The sequence below is a fragment of the Artemia sp. Qi Xiang Cuo genome, chromosome 7, assembly GCF_049724085.1.
Source record: "Artemia sp. Qi Xiang Cuo chromosome 7, ASM4972408v1, whole genome shotgun sequence".
NCBI classification, from domain to species: domain Eukaryota; kingdom Metazoa; phylum Arthropoda; class Branchiopoda; order Anostraca; family Artemiidae; genus Artemia; species Artemia sp. Qi Xiang Cuo.
The window spans coordinates 66,799,964-66,816,224 of NC_142800.1; the positions used below are offsets into that span (position 1 = coordinate 66,799,964).

At 35.7% G+C, this 16,261-nt stretch overlaps 1 protein-coding gene across 1 annotated transcript in view; it reads left to right on the forward strand.

Moving 5' to 3' along the window:
• The first annotated feature begins 261 nt into the window (after positions 1-261).
• The window catches only part of LOC148950619 (uncharacterized), a 150,533-nt gene continuing 134,533 nt past the window's right edge, over positions 262-16,261 (forward strand). Inside the window, exons 1-2 of the mRNA XM_089091675.1 lie at positions 262-495; positions 5,501-5,990. Coding sequence (XP_088947801.1) covers positions 5,504-5,990 — 487 coding nt within the window. The 5' untranslated portion in view covers positions 262-495; positions 5,501-5,503. The remainder of the gene's footprint in view (positions 496-5,500; positions 5,991-16,261) is intronic.

Here is a 16,261-nt window from a genome sequence, read left to right on the forward strand (position 1 = left end):
TCTAAAACGTCTATTGGTTGCTGTTATATTTTGTTGCAACTGGATTGGTTGCAATATATAAGCTCCTCCTTTTTAATAAATAGGCGAATAGTTGGCTCCCAAATTAGTGGTTAATTTGAAATATGAAGAACGCATGAAAATAGTGGGATCAGCCACTAATTTCCTAAATTATTTCTATTTTGAAATTGTTGCTCATAGGTCGTGACAGAGCTAGGTCAGTTTTGTTATTCTGTGCAAAAAAGAGAAAAGTGAGAAAATAGAGTCAATTAAATAAGTGGATACAGCTAATTTCTAGGCGGGGCTATTATCATTCCGGAAAAGTAAGCCACTAAAACTGTCCCCGAATAAACAGACTGCATCTCCTGAGCAAGTCCGAAATTGAAACCTGCTTGAACGCTTCCTGAAGAAATTTAACAGATCAAGTTACACTTCAGAGTCTTAAAGATCTTTAAGCAGTGTGACTGCAAGGTGGATCAGGTTAGAAATACTGATACGGTGAGTAGTTTCAATATATTATTTACAATTTTTACATGGTCAATAATATTACTATAATTTTATTATAGGGGGGGGGGCAAACAATTGCAACCAATTGTTTAGTGCAAGCTAAGCCTTCAAAGAGTGGGGGACAAACATCATCTGAATTTACCATTTATAATATAAGGTTTTAATGTAAAGGTTCATGCACAACATCAGGCTGTTTAACAATATCTAATGTTATAAAGGAGGGCGGGTCGAAAATTAAAACATAAGTTCAAAATTTTATTAAGGTATATATAAAAATGGGGTTGGCAAAAAAAAATATCGAGATTTAACGGATGGGTCGGTGTATGTGCCTGCACGAAGTAATAACTTCTTAATAAATCATTTAAGTAAATTGAAAAATAAAGGATTAGGAACATAACATATCTCAAATATATTTTTTTAAGGAATATTTTCTTAGAGCACCATAAACGTGGCAAACAGATTTGATATCAAAACTCCAATTTTTGATTAATTGTCGAGTGAAAAATAAGAGTATAGCGTATTTTGGAACAAGAGAAACTTCTAACCTTGAAACCAAATATTATAGAAAAGACGGATTAAACTCAGGACATTATCCAGGATTTTTTTTGTGGGGGGGGGGGGGGTTACACAAAAACCTCAAAAACGCATAGACAAAATTCTATACTTATTTTTGCTACGTTTTACGAGTCAGACAAACATTTCGGGGGGGGGGATAAACCCCATCCCCCTCCTAGATACGTCCTTGCTTAAACCAATCAATACAAGTAACTATTCCTTGGGGGTTTTAAATATTTCTTTTGTGTATAGAAAAAAAGGAATCGGATAACGGCCTTTGAGTTGCCATATTTGAGCTCTGGCTGGCTCATAAGACTAAGGTTTGTGCAAATACTTTAAAAAAGACGAATAAAAAGTGCTTTAAAAGAACTTGTTTTTTTTGTGAAGAACTTAAATAAAGACTGAGTTTTTTGAAAATACTTTAAAAAGACAAAAAACAACTTAAAAATAACTTGAGTTTATTTTAAAGAATATAAAAAAGTACTAACTTTTGCGCAAATACTTCAAGTTCCACCAAGACTTAGTGAAACTTAATCTTAGTTCCACCAAGAGTTGGTGAAACCTAAAAAAAAATTAGCTCCATCAAGACTATAATTTCCTTGTTGTTAGATTTGAAAATAGTTTTTAATATTATTTCGCCTCACACATGCAGGTAGTATGCTAGTTGCTATGATAGTGTTGAATGGTATGCTAGTTGCTATGGCAGGTTGTATGCTATGGGTAGTATGGTAGTATGCTAGCAATTCACACTAAAATGGTCTCTATCTAATTGCACTTACCATTTAGACTTCATGCATACGTTACATCTAGCAGCTGGGAAATTTGCCATTGAAAGATGATTTTGCTACCAATTTTTATGTGCCATCTTCTAATCATACCCTGTAGACAGCATTCTTTAAAACAGATTATTATTCAAGCTCAGTCTAATTCAGTGAAAAGTGCTGGAATAAAAAAAAACACAAAAAAACGCTATATTGCAAGTGGAAATCAATTTATAAGAAATAAGTGGGGGGTGTATTTGTCATTTTTTCAATATATTTATAAAAATACCAAAAAATAAAGCAATTTACAATGAAAATACCCCCGAGAAAGTTGTTTTCGAAAATTTAGGAGGGGAAACAAGCCCTAATCTGCCTTTCCCCCTGTTGACGTTACTGAATGTCACGGCGAGGTGTATTTACCTTGTTTGTACCTCATTTCTCTTTTAGTCTTACAACCCAGTCCTTTGCCTTTGCAGTTTAGAATAAGCTAAAATGCATTTTGCTAAGTCACTACAATCAGTGGTGTATCTTCGTCAAAATTCCTGGGGGGGGGGGGGGGAAAGGTGGAAATGATTTTTCCAAATTAAGTGAAAATGACGCGAAAACTGAGAAATGAGTCATATAGTACCATGAAGGTAAAGATGTACTGAAGAAAACTTACCCGCTTCTGTGGATGCTCGAATTATGCAGTCTTATTTTAAGCCTGTCACTAAATAAGCCTACGCCTATTTATGCAGGCTTAGTTTTGACAAGATTTCTTAAGAGACTAAATTTCAGCCGGGGGGAAAACTGGGGTCTGGAGGGGCGGGCATGCCGAGGTCAGGGAGAGGCAGTTTCCCCAGCCCCTGTAACATAGCAAATTGCACCCCTGACTACTATATTCGGTAATTGTGCAGAATTCCTTTCTAAGATGATCTCCGGAAACTCTAGTCTTGTATATGCAGAGTGTGTGTACTGCTAGCGTGACACGAATGCTTTAAATTTCCAGTAAGCTACATTTCTAGCCTTATGTGACTTGTGCAAAACACAGAGCCACGTATTGATTGCTGCAGTCTTGTCAGCAGTAAGAGGTGACCCATTTTGCGCAACCTGATGTGCATTTCAGAGCATTGCTATTTCTGCCAGCTTTGGCCACACTTCTACCAAGAGGCACTTCTTTGTGTCTCGCATGGCACACTGCACCGCTGATTGTACAGTTCTGCCATCTGGTAAAGACTTACAAACACACCATCTGGTATAAACAATTTTTGAAAGCAGGGCAGCATCAATCAAAGTTTTTTTGCAGTTTTATATTTTGTTGAGTTTTTGTATTGTCATTTTTTAGCTACAGTCTTTTATCCTATTTTATATTTTTATTTTAAAATATCTTAGCTTATTTATTTCAACCGTGAATACGGCACTTATTGCGGCTCACAGACGAATATTTAATTTTGCAAGATAAAAAAAAAATGGCCAGGCTTCCCATGGTCAACTTTAAACTATAAATCTTCTAACAAAGGGATTACGTAAAAATATTTTTGGGTGGGGGGGGGGGCAACCTTTCAGGAGGTCCTAAATCCTGAAAAAAACACAAACCATGCAAAAAAAGAATATAAGGAATAATTATATAAATCTCAATATATGGGAGAGGGCAAGAGCCTAAACTCCCTCATTTGCACATGTCTGCTCAAAGTCCTTTGTTGAAAGCTATGGGCTAGAGTTTGCTCTTTACTAGGTTGCCCCATAGAGCCAGCCATGATCAGATTTTTTTTTTGCCTATTTACTATGTTACACAATCGTTCGCTACTCCAGTTATTGATTTAAGCTTCTAATCAATTTCGATCAATATCTACCAAATCATATTATTGAGTTAGGAATAAAGTGAATACATCATTCGATGCCTTTTTTTTATGCTGATTACGAATATAATAAGCATTTCTATCGGAAATTAATTACACCCCCCCCCCCCCCTATATAGGCTATACCTAACCTAACCTAATCTAACCTAACCCTGAATTGGTATATATATATAGGTGGGGGGGGGCTGGAATTCATTTCCGATAAAAATGCTTATTATATTCGTAATCAGCATAAAAAAAGGCATCGAATGGTGTATTCACTTTAGTCCTAACACAATAATATGATTTGGTTGATATTGACCTCAATTTCTACGGAGACTCTTAAAGTCGCTTATAATTTGTGAAACAGATTTTAAATACTAGCTCACCATTAAATATTCAATGCCAGTACTGTTCAATGTACACAAAGCTTTTGGGTTCTACATCCTATGTTAATGATCTCCCGTCGGTAAATTATCCCGTCGGGATTGGCAAATATTATTCCCATTCGGGATCCTCGACAAGCAAAATATTTTCTTAAACTAAAAATTTCTTATTTCAGTGAGAAATGGGTCCCGACATTATTCTATTAAATTTAACCATATGATAAAAAGTATATCATATATCCAAGTTAGTCTTATAGGTCGTAACTTGCCGATTTGAAGACATCTAATGATTACATATCCTTGGGCTTACTCTCCCCTCCCCAGAACCTTGCAATGGGCTCTGAGTTCTTTTATATTTTTTATAACAGTTTATATTTTTTGCTGTATTATTGGGGGCGGGTAAGGGGGTACAAAATAGGGTTGGGGTGCAAACTGAGGTCTGTGAGGTTTTGTTGCCCCCCTGCCCCATAGAGAATTACGTCCCTGATATAAAGATGGCAGATTTCGTGTAATAGTTGGAAAAATATACCACTTTCCTTTCTAAAGACAACGTTTTCTCAGTTTCCAGCCTGGGTTTGATTGCCTAATCATGCTGAAAAATATTCAAATGTAGCTGATTTTCAATTTATCAGTTTCCAGAAATCAGTAGAATTCCAGAAATTGAATAATACAAAATGCTTATATTTCTTTGCTGCTTTGGAAAGGGGAGGGTGGGGGGAGGAAATAAAAATAATAGTGTATATTACTGAAATTGCTTTTTAACTTAGTATAAAGAATACTTATATGAATAACAATAAAGATGACTTCATAGTTGAGGAATTTTGGAACATAAAAAGAATTTTGGAAATAAGACCGTAAAACTCTGGAAAAAGAAATAATACCTAATCTGGACCATAAAAAAGAGTCTCTTCAATGCGTCTTTTTTTAATACTTTTCAAGTCTTTCTGTATTGTACTTATTTTTTTTAGGGCAAATCAAAAACGTCTCTGTTATTTAGCTTGTGTGTGTCTGTTTTTTATTCGATACATATCTAGTGTATAGTAGAAGAAAATAATTGAACTTGAAAAGAAAAGAAAATTATTAGTAGAAATATTTGGCCATGACAATTAATCTGTGCCAGATTAATCCCAGTCAGATTAATCTCAGCAGGAATCCCAGATTAATCCCAGCAGGTATCCCAGCCAGATTAAAATATCGACTAATAACATGTGCTTCTAAATATTTTTATATTGAATTCAACTAAATATTTGACTTCGATCAAAGTAATTTCGGAACTCAGGGTTGTACTATACTTGGACAAAAAAAGACACATCCTCGGGACCCCTTTTTGTATTGAAGAAAGTTCTTGGCCAAAACACAAGTTCCAAACCAAGTCTCACAAAATTTGTTTCATTAAATAGTAGAACATTCGGATTTTCCATCAAAAATTGAATTCAGTAATAATTCCCCTGTAAATTCATTTTTTTTTGTATTTCAGGCAATGAATCTCCTTCAGCCTCCAGAACGCGGTACAATCCATGTTGCTGCCCCAAGCTTATTAGGAATGGGTGGTTTACATGGAGTTGGTCTTCCAGGAATGGGTTTTGGTTCTCACTCTAGTCTCCCTCAACGATCACCATTTGCCATTCAAGAGCTTTTAGGCCTAGCTAGCTCCCAAGAAGTATCTCAAAACACAGAGTCGCCCCATGCCCAGCAAATTACGGCAAGTCCACGAAGCGCAGCAATGCACCACCAACATGCGCTTAATGCTTTAACAGCTTATGGACTTGGAAGTATTTCTCAAGCCCAACTAGCAGCTATGACAGACCCAATAAGTTCAGCTGCTAGGGGCATGTATTTTGGACATAGTGCATTTTTACATCATGCGGCTGCTGCTGCACATCAAAATAGTGTACCTTCATCTAGTGCACCTCCCGTGTCTATGTTTGGCTTGGATCAGCTAAGAAATGGAGGTGAAGCCAATCCTGGTATGTAACTTTCCTTTTAATTGCTTAGCTTTTATTCAAAAGAGGTTAATGGTGAGTTCAGAAACAGGGCTAGAGCTGTATCTCAGGCTTTGAAAACGGCCAGGAGAAACGGTGTTTTTTTACATTTCGCGAAGAAACTTAATAGGCTTTTGATTGCTGTTGAGGATCAGTTGTTTGTACGAGGAAGATTTTTTCTCTAGCCTTCAAGATACAACAAATATAATTTTGACATAAGAAGCTCAAAATAACCACTATTTAGAGATTTTGAAAAGGAGATAAGTCAGATTTTCGAAAAAAAATAGTAACTCTTAATTATTATAAGGTCTAAGCAAAATATGGAAAGGCGGAATAGACCAACTGATATTTGTTTAAAAGACTCGTTCATAAATACCCCTTTGACAAAACATTTCACGCCACATTTTTTTAAATTACTGCAGCTGTGCTGTAATGATGAACTGTCGAAATCGGAATTAGGCGTGCTTTTAAACGAATTGTTATTGGTATGGCTGAACTCGCCGGACTGAGTCGAGGCTCAAGCCACAAAGGCTAATTACTTTTAAAAATATATAATGCCATAAAATGTAATGATACGCAATAAAATAAAGATTCAAATGGATCTATAATTAAGAAGGGAAAACGGTTAGCTAGACATTTTTTTTTTCTACTCAGAATAAAAACCTAAGGAGTGCCGTTTTTCTAGGTCAGGTAAATATTTCTACAGGCTATGTGGCTGCTTTTCTAGTTAAGCTAAACTCACTATTCGAGTTAATATGGAGAACTTAAACCATTTTCTGACACGAGAATCACAGTATTAGAATGAATTGTTTTTGTATTTATGTTTTATGAATTGTTTTATGAATTGTTGAATTCCAATATGACTCGCACTTAGGATTTTGTTTCTGAGGGAGGGGGAAGATATGACTTAAGAAAGTACCAAACATTGGTGAACCGAATGGAAATACGTAAGAAACTGTGGGCAAATTCTTAAAGACTTCAAAATTGTTTAGGGGTACACTGGTCAAACGTCCCTTCCTTGGTACGGGCCTGCTCCCAACTTCCACATTATTTCGCCTTTACGTTGGAGTTAACCATAATATGTGCTTGGTTTAATTGGCATCTTACGCTACATATGCACAACACCGCAAGCCATAGTTTAAGTAAATGTGTATATGCCCTGATCTTCTTCTGGCTTTTATTGAAGACAAGAGCACCTTGACGAAGTGCCACTTAGTTAGAAATAAACAAATTTGGTCAAAAGCAAATAGCTTGACTCCCTCCAGTTTTCACAAAATAGCATTCCTTTGCACTACGTCCAAGCATAAACTTATTAAGGAAACATTAAGGGAGATCAAGAGTGATGGATGTTTCTTACTTACGCCCTAAGAGTGGAGAATTTGGTGACGATCTGCTTCACTTTATAGCCCTTTGCCCTGAATTACTGGGCCACAAGGTCTATCTGTCTACGCCAGATGTTTTCCAGAAAGAAACTATCTAATGACAATTTTGGTGTTCGTCATTGCTCAGAATCATACCTTTTGGCCATCCATGTGAGGCCAAACGGAATCAGGAAGTCCTCAGACGGGGTATGCAAAGGTCATAGGAAAGGATCCATAATAAATTGAGTTTCATAAAAGGGAGCAAAGAGTGAAGGTTCCAACAAATTAGTGTGGAAGAGAAGCCTCAAATCTGTGTTTACCTTAAATGGCACGGTGTTGCTATGACTTGTTAGTAGTAATGATGGTCCAAGTGACCTAAATTGAATCAAATATAACGCAACCAATATTAAGAAATTTCATTGAGACTCTGAACCAAAATTTCAAAAGCAGATTATTACAAAGAATGTTGGTCTTTCAAATATCGTTTCCTGTGTTTCACTCCCACGGAAAATCAAGTACTACTTCCAGAAATATAATACTTATTACCTAGGTCTACAGAATAGTTTCTGCTTAGGCCTACAGAATTCTCACTTTTGTTTTTCAGAATTCTCAAGAATTTCTAGCGACTTCAAATTTCCTTTAAGATGTTTCTTTTGTTTACCAACACCCCTTATATTGGAAATAAAACCCTGTATATGCGGGTATAGCAAGGAAGTAATCTGATATTGGAAATGGGAAATTCAAGTTCATAGCTATGATAACAATACTTTAATTGTTCTTTCATCAAACTGTTAAACGTGTATTGAGTCCTAAATCTTAGAAAATGACCCACAGGCCTAGCTCTTTGTTCAAATTTTTAAAGGGATTTCATACCCATATAAGCCTAAAAAGAAGGCGTGTAATAATATGATTTTGAAAGCATTCATCATTGCGCCCCTTGGGTGTCAATCAATTTTCCCAAACGTATACACATAAAGTTAAAGCTAAGAGAGAGGGAGGGTGTCTAGAAAAAATGTCTTTCCTTGACCAGTTCTTAAAAAAGTGTAATTTCAGGCCGCAATATCCACGGAATTCCAAATAAAAGAAAAGAACTTTCAGGTCAAGCAATTTTGTTCTTGCTCCTCTCCAGAATAAAGCATTAAAGTTCCGTCAGAATGAAAGACATTTTTGCCCCTCCTGGATCAATCTTATGTTAATTCATTCCTGAAAACCACGGTTTTCTAAGATTTTTCTTTCGATTGTTTCAAAATTATGAAGTTCTTAGGGTAGTACCACGATTTTTGCACCCATGAGGCCTACTGCCGAAACTGCATATTTGTATACGGAACTTTTTTCATTATAAATTGAATTCATGATTTTACTGTATATTCAAAATACATATGTAAAAAGCTGTTGTGCAAGTTTCCACTTTACCAATTTAAAAAATCAGATTTCATTTACACTGCCAGTGTTACTATAAAGAAAAAATTGTAAACAACCCTTTATCTTGAAATGCACTAAAATGCAATTTATATAAAAATAGTTGATTTCATTTGGGAAAATAGAAATGTATAGTAGTTCAACAAGAACAAGGTTTTCTGATGGAGACAAAGGGCGAAGCTGAAACTTGAAACAAACAAAATTATCGATTCGCAGTGTGAAACACATAAATGCAAAACTTCAAAAAAAAAGAAACTACTGGTGACATTTCCCTGTATTCATTAAATTCTGAAAATCTAGCGCTTTGGTGAAGACTGAGCTTGCTTGAGTTTTTTAGAGAATTTAAATTCTATGCTAAAATTTACTGATTTCGTTGTTGGTGAAAATTTATTGAGAGCGATATAAATTAGTCTTTTGTGTTCTGCAGGCTACTAGAGTATTTTTCTGTTACCAATCTTGTTTTGTTGAGTATGTTTTGTTTTTTCAGTAAATCACTAGTTTTTTCAAAATTCTAAAAATGTAGGAAAATATACCGAGTCAGTGTATTTGAACCAGCTTTGCAGATACATGTTGCATAAACTGCAAAGTAATAATTTTGTTTATTTTAAGTGTCAACTTCACTCTTTACTTCAATTAGAAAACCTGTTTTTTTTGTTTTATTTTAATTAATTTTTGTTCGTTTCTTGGTGTTTCAAATATATACACAATAGACCTTACAAAATGATCTTTTGTAAATTTGGGTTGAGACACTTAAAAGTTAACATGAGATTTTGTTAAAATAGGGCAGGGCATTGAAGGAGTTCCACACCGCACCTCTCTTAAAATTTCCCACAAAATTATGTGTTCGGTATCTTTGAGGAGTTGCCGATAAAAAATGGAATTATTTACGAAATGTTCCCCAATATGAAATATATAGTGATTTTTGGAAAATTAAAGTACATATAAAAGAACTGTAGATGTATAACTAATAAAATTTACTCATAATATTGTTGTTCCTGTTTTTTAGTGCAACATTTCAAAAAATTGTTAACTTTTATGGGAAACTATACTGCTTCTTGGACTGTAATATTTTACCATGACTGATCATAGGGATTTTATTATTATGAAGAATACGAGGTTAAAAATAGTAAATTTTCTTAATTTAGTTGGGGAGGGGGGGTTTAGTGCCTTCCTCCTGGCCCAAAATACGGGGCCTGTGTCTGACGCCAAAATTTCTCCGTCACATATTTTGACGCTCCTATATCTCAGTGTCCGACTATTGCTGAAAAAAAAACACACCCTAGGGTTTCAAACACTTTTTTTTTCGAAATTCCCGAAATTAATATTTTGATATTTAATTCTACTGTTCGGATAAAAATAAATAGTTACAACCATTCTTTAGCAGGCTTCAAGTTTGAATAAAAATATTTCTTTTCAAAACCCATGTTTTAATTTTACTTATTGAGGGAACCGGGAGGGGGGCATTCAAGAGGGGAATTTTAAGAATCCGGCTAAGAACTTTTGGTTACATAGATTTCAATGGTATTTCGACAGTGCTTCCAACCCTGTTCACTCCAGAAATGACATTTAAAATCCCAAGGTGCCAAATCCCACATTAAGATGGCTTTGCCGAGACAAACTTATTTTAAGCAAATTACGTCATCGTTAGCCTTCAAATGAGCTCTTAGACAGTTTTCGACGATTTTAGGGGAGACCGTTGGAAAATTAAAAAAATTAACAGCGCTTCAAGCTCTTTCGAAATTTTCAAAAACTGTTTTCACGGTTAACTTTTACTGTTAAGATAATTGTATACAAAAGTTGTTATTCCAAAATCATTTTTTTTTCATTAGATAGCTTCTTTTTTCAAAGTGTGCTTTTCTTTTTAGTTTTCGCTCCCCATGGTAGATGGGAGGGGTGGAGAAGAGGGGGAGTTGTAAACATCCAATCAAACATTTTCGACAGTGGAGATTACAATAGCATCCTTTTTGTGCTTCCCAGCCTTTTAACTCCAGAAATAGCACCCAAACGTACAATTGCTATTGTCCGCATAGCACCTTAAGATGGCTTCATCAAAATGAATTGTAAACATAAACGTCCAGTTAAAGATTTTCCAGCGTGAAGATAATAATTCTGCCTTTTAAGCTTACCAGGCTTTCCCATTGAAATTCTCAGCAAATTGTGCCATTTGGCTCCATGGAGTTAGTGAGGCGAATTTATAAAAAGCTCTTGGATCTTTATAGTACTTTTAAAAAATGCCATTTAACGCCTCTTTATTATTTTGCGGTAGCCTGCTAACCTTGGTAGAAGAAAAAAATGAAGGAAAGAGGTACTTCCGTGCTACCCATGCAAAAAAGGGATTTTCCTTTTAATTCAATGTTGGGACTGTAATTCTCCTGTACAGGATTTTCGGCCATGATTATGCCAATGGTGCACTTTTCCTTTCGTTCAATCACCATTTTCGAGGAATTTCAAGGTCTTTTCGAAATATCTAAAAGTTTATTTTCGCGACAAACTTTGACTTTTAATACTAACCTCCCAAGTTTCCTTCCTCCTTGGATGGACCTGCCCCCCTCCCACTCTATGAAGGATAACCTTCTGCATACTGACGGATCCAGGGAAGGGCTGGAGGGATTTTTTTCTGGCGCTTTCCCCTTTTTTCCCTGTTTTTTTTTTTTACTCTTTTTTTTAATAAATTTGTGAATTTGGTCAATTATTGGAATTGTCACATTGGGCCCCCAAGAATTTGCTCATTGGTGCCCTTGTCGCATTGCGCCCCCCCCCCTCAAGATTTTGCTCTAGATCCGCCCCTGTTCCTGTATACATACTTAGTTTTGCCGAATCTATTTCTTTTAATTTTGCTTTTACCTTTGCCATATCACTTGTGTTTTTGCTTTATTGATATTTGTTTTTTCGATCTCTTTTTTTCAAATTCATTGTTAGTTGTTAGTCTATGTAAGCTTTGAAAAAAAGAAGAATGCAGTGAAGTTGACCTTTCTCCTTCGTATGTCCACTTTATTTTGACAGGTCTTAACTGTAGTCAGGGGCATATTGAAGCATTTGAGGCTGGGGAGCATAGACCCATAATTTTGTTTAGGGGGAAGTTGGATTTTGATTAACTCTGGGAAACCTTACAGCTAGACTTACCACACAAGTTGTTCATAGCTTAACGATAATATGTATTTCTATATGGTTGCGTAAGAGTCTTATAAACAACCGTAAAGGCAAACAGGGCAGGCGAGGGCCAACTACACCTAGGCATTGAACAATTTCTTTTCACTTTTGTTTTATTTCATAAAGGCTACTAATTTATCTATCAAACATTCCCTCGAAAATGCTGAGGCCTAATGATCGATATTACATATTGTAAAAAAAGTGGGGGGGGGGGCGGAGTCCAAATAGAATTAGACAGACTTTATTGTTTAACCAATTCGCAGAAATATAATAAAAAATGTAAAAAATCGAACTCTACCTAGCTTTTCCTTTATATTTTCTGGGTTCACTCCGAAAAAATTCCTGTGCACAAGAGATCTTATTTTAGTTACCAACTTGGATTTGAAAAATATTTGATAGATGATTTGAAAAAGTACCCAAGAGACTAGCTATTAGCCTAAGCCAAAAGATGTTGACAGACCCTAATAGGGTGATCAACACCTCAAGTCATTCTAAAAACGATAATTACCATCCCAGTTCAAACATTCCACCTGTAGTTTTTACTATGATTGACATTGGACATGGACTCGTCAATATTTTTGACAGCAAGGTGTAAATCAACAGAAGGCCTAGTCCAAATAGAGAAGACAGGAGGGTTAAGCTCTATTCTAGGAGACTGCTTGTCTCCATGTATCAAAAAGAGTTATGACATATTTACTTAGAACTTGGGGGTTCCTCAATTAATGCCAGTAGTTTTCCCGGATTTCCGAGTTAAAATTCCGGTTGCCACACAGTATGATTTGTTCTGCTTATTCAAAGCAATATTGGTCATCTTTAGACGAAGGTTTAGCTTGAATCAGTAAACAAGGTTTCGTGTAAAATAGTCTTATTACTGCTATTCTACAAAATTGCTACTAGGTTATTCCCATACCAAATAAGTTGAATTTTTTAATTTGTATTTGCTTAACCATCTCTAATTTTGAGTTAAGTAAAAACGGATTGGAGTCCCATAAGGTTTTTCTTACAAGTGAAAATATTTTCATTTTTAAATTTTTCTAAATATGCTATACGATTCTTAAGAAAACATTGAACGCTTTAGGAGCCTCTTTTTCTCTCTCTAAACGGAGCTTGGAAACTCTCAGAGTGTTGATTTACAGTTACGGTTACCAGCCACCGTTATAATGTCCTGCTTGTTTAAAACAAAGGATGTTTATCCCAAGTTAGAGTCCATGGGGTGAGTCGCCCTTTTTCGATGGGGATTAGGGGGTGAAAGAAGGCTGTATATTTTCACCATTTTTCTTTAACTAGTGTATCGATTGGATGCTCTATCATGTCCTACGGGGATTTGAAAGAATAGTAGTTGGTAGAAGTGCTAATTTGGGGGACCTTGAATACGCAGATGACGTAATCCTTCTTCCATCGGACTCAAACTCAGCACAGCAAATGCTTGATGAAGTGGCGCATTTTTCAGGCTACCTAAGCCTACGAATAAATAAGAAGAAAACAAAATTTCTTCGTTTTAACATTACTACAGATTACTAAATAACTTTTAATGGTCCCCCGCTTGAAAAAGTTGTCAGCTTCGTTTGTCTGGTATCTGAGGTGGATTTGAAGGGAGGCTATGATCAATATGTCAACAGAAAAACATCTAGAGTTCAAGCAGTTTTTGCTCAGCTTCGAAAATATCGAGTCCGTATTGAAATTAGCTTGCGAACAAAGAAAAGCATATTTAAGGCGACAGTGAGGGCAGACCTACTCGATGGTGCTGAATCGTGGTCCGTCGAAGGAGCTCCCAGAAGTCCTCTGGGGGTTTTTGACCACCGTTCCGTATGTTCAATTTTACGCTTCCGAACATCAGATCAGACTTTGAATGACAATATCCGCCGACATTGTTTCAACATCAACAAAACATTAAGCGTCATCCAGCTCCGCTGGCTTTAGACGCGTTTGACGTCGCCCCAACGGACGCCTCATTAAACAGATACTTCTCGTTGAACCCTTATCAATATGGCGTAGAAGAAAAGGAGGGCAATTAGAAATTAGCGATCGCTTGTTAGGCAAAATCTGGAGCGTGATGTAGGATTCTGTATATTTGGCCACAGATGGGACAAATAATGGCTAAAGTTTGCAGAAGAATTAACACAAGATCGGCCATCATGGGAGACCCTCATTGAGAAGCTTCGTTTGGATGCCGGGTGAGACGGAAAGGCCTCCTGCTGCAAGCAAACAAAACAGATACAGAACTCGAGTAAAATTCGTGTCCATGAAATCTCACTGCTGTCTATGATCTTCTGAAAAAACAAAGAGTAACATCCATTGGAACAAGCAACTTCTACAACATGCTCTGGTACCAATTAGGGGGAGGGGATGCAATTGCCCTCAAGAATTGACTGGCTCCCTGGATTAAAAAAAAAAAAAACCTTTTTGTATTTCATTGAAAAAAAATCTAAGAAAATATCCCCCATAGATCTTGAAAAATACCTTTTTTCAATCTTCATTAAAGAATTTAAAAATATCGCTAGCCCATCCCCCCTAAATTTTATGTGTTGGTGTCCATGACAGCAAAACGACCAAGTAACTATCTACCTGGATATATTTTTATGTCCTCTTTTCACCTAATCCTGGAACATTTTTTTTTTCTTATAGTCCAAGCTGGATTACCAAAAAAAATAAATAAAAATAAAACAACGATTTTTGGTGACCTATAATTCTTCGACAGTAAAAAGCAACTTAAATCCTTTTGACCTTTCTTTTATTATAGCATTAGAAAGTAAAATAAAACCACGTTTTCCGCAGAGCTAGTTGATTGATATAGTCATTCAAACGAATAAAGGGGGAATAGGAGCCTTCTGTCACAGAGATTTGTTTTAAAGCTTCTTCCCTCGTTTCTAAGAAAACTTCTAAAATGCACAAGATCCGATATTTTTAGTCTCAAAGTATACTTTTTTTGGAAAATTTAACCCTCCTATTCATTTACTGTTTTCAGAATATTTAAATACGATGATACCACCCTTCAATGACCAATTACTGGAAAGTGCCTATTATCTATTCTTTAAACGTATTAACGAAAATGACCCTCATTTCCGGACAGTGTTCAATAGCTACAACACCATTGGAATTATCCCCGGATTACAATGTCAAATATCTGCTACTGAAAAGTTGTCAGATTTATTGCCTGATTGAGGTATTCATCCAGTATTGACTTAATAATAAAGTCCGGTAGGTAAAATTTGACACCCAAATTGGGGGCTAATTTTGACGACTCAGTCATAGCATTGTGGACTTTATAATACCTTTGCATCTGGCTTTGCAGTGAGAGGTAATGATAGGTATAGAATGTAAATGTATCCAGAGAATAGGGTTTTCTTAGGGTTTTTTTTTTGGTGGTTTAAATTGTGTTAAAGTAGATTGTAAATTGCCTTAACATAGAGCAAGAGTTAAGTCTGACATGTTTTTTTATTTTTGTGAGAATTAGGTTCTTTGAAATACAAATTGTTAATTTCCTAGAAGACTTTAGAGAGCCTGATTTTCTTTTGGGAAATCTTAAATTTTCAAACGAAATTCGAAAACCTAAGAACCTAAAAAAAAATCCCCAAAACTCACCGTAGTGAGTAGTCAAGCAAATTAGTCAAGTCAAGCAAATTAGGTTCTTAGCAAATTAGTCAAGCATGTGACTAGTCAAGCAAATTAGCTAACAAGGCCAGAAAACACGAAATTTTCATGAAAGAAACTCAATATGCCTACACTAAAACGAATATAAAAAAATTAACAATAAAACAATAGCAAATAAAGGTAAATGAAAAATATTTTGGTAAATATTTAGCGATTAGCTTCTTCTGAAAGAAACATGCTAAAGAAATAAAAGTAGTACCATTACCTTCCTTATTTTAAGTTATAAATACTACGGCCATTTTTATGACATTGTACCCCAATAAAATTGGGGTACTCCAGAATACAAACCGTTATTTTTCCAGATGATTTTGGAAAACCCAACTTTCTTTTGGGGAAACTCTTAAGAATCTAGTGTTTGGGAAATTGCTGGGTTTGCCCTTCCCGTTTTGTATTTGATTTCTTCAGTGAGAGTTACTGAATGTTTCTTAGATCGGTATATTAAGATTTTTCTTTTTGACGGATATCGAACACCTTTAATTTCTGTCACGACATATTGTACCGTAGTTGTTTACAGCCAATTTTTTTTTCTTTCTTCTTTGAAGAGGAGGGGGGAAGAATTTTTGTTGAGGTAGTGTGGCTATTTAGCCTAAGGGAAATGGAGCGGAAGTTTAAATATTTCAGTGTCTTTATATTTTATAATGTTTAGCCGAATATCTTCCACCCGGCCTGCCACGT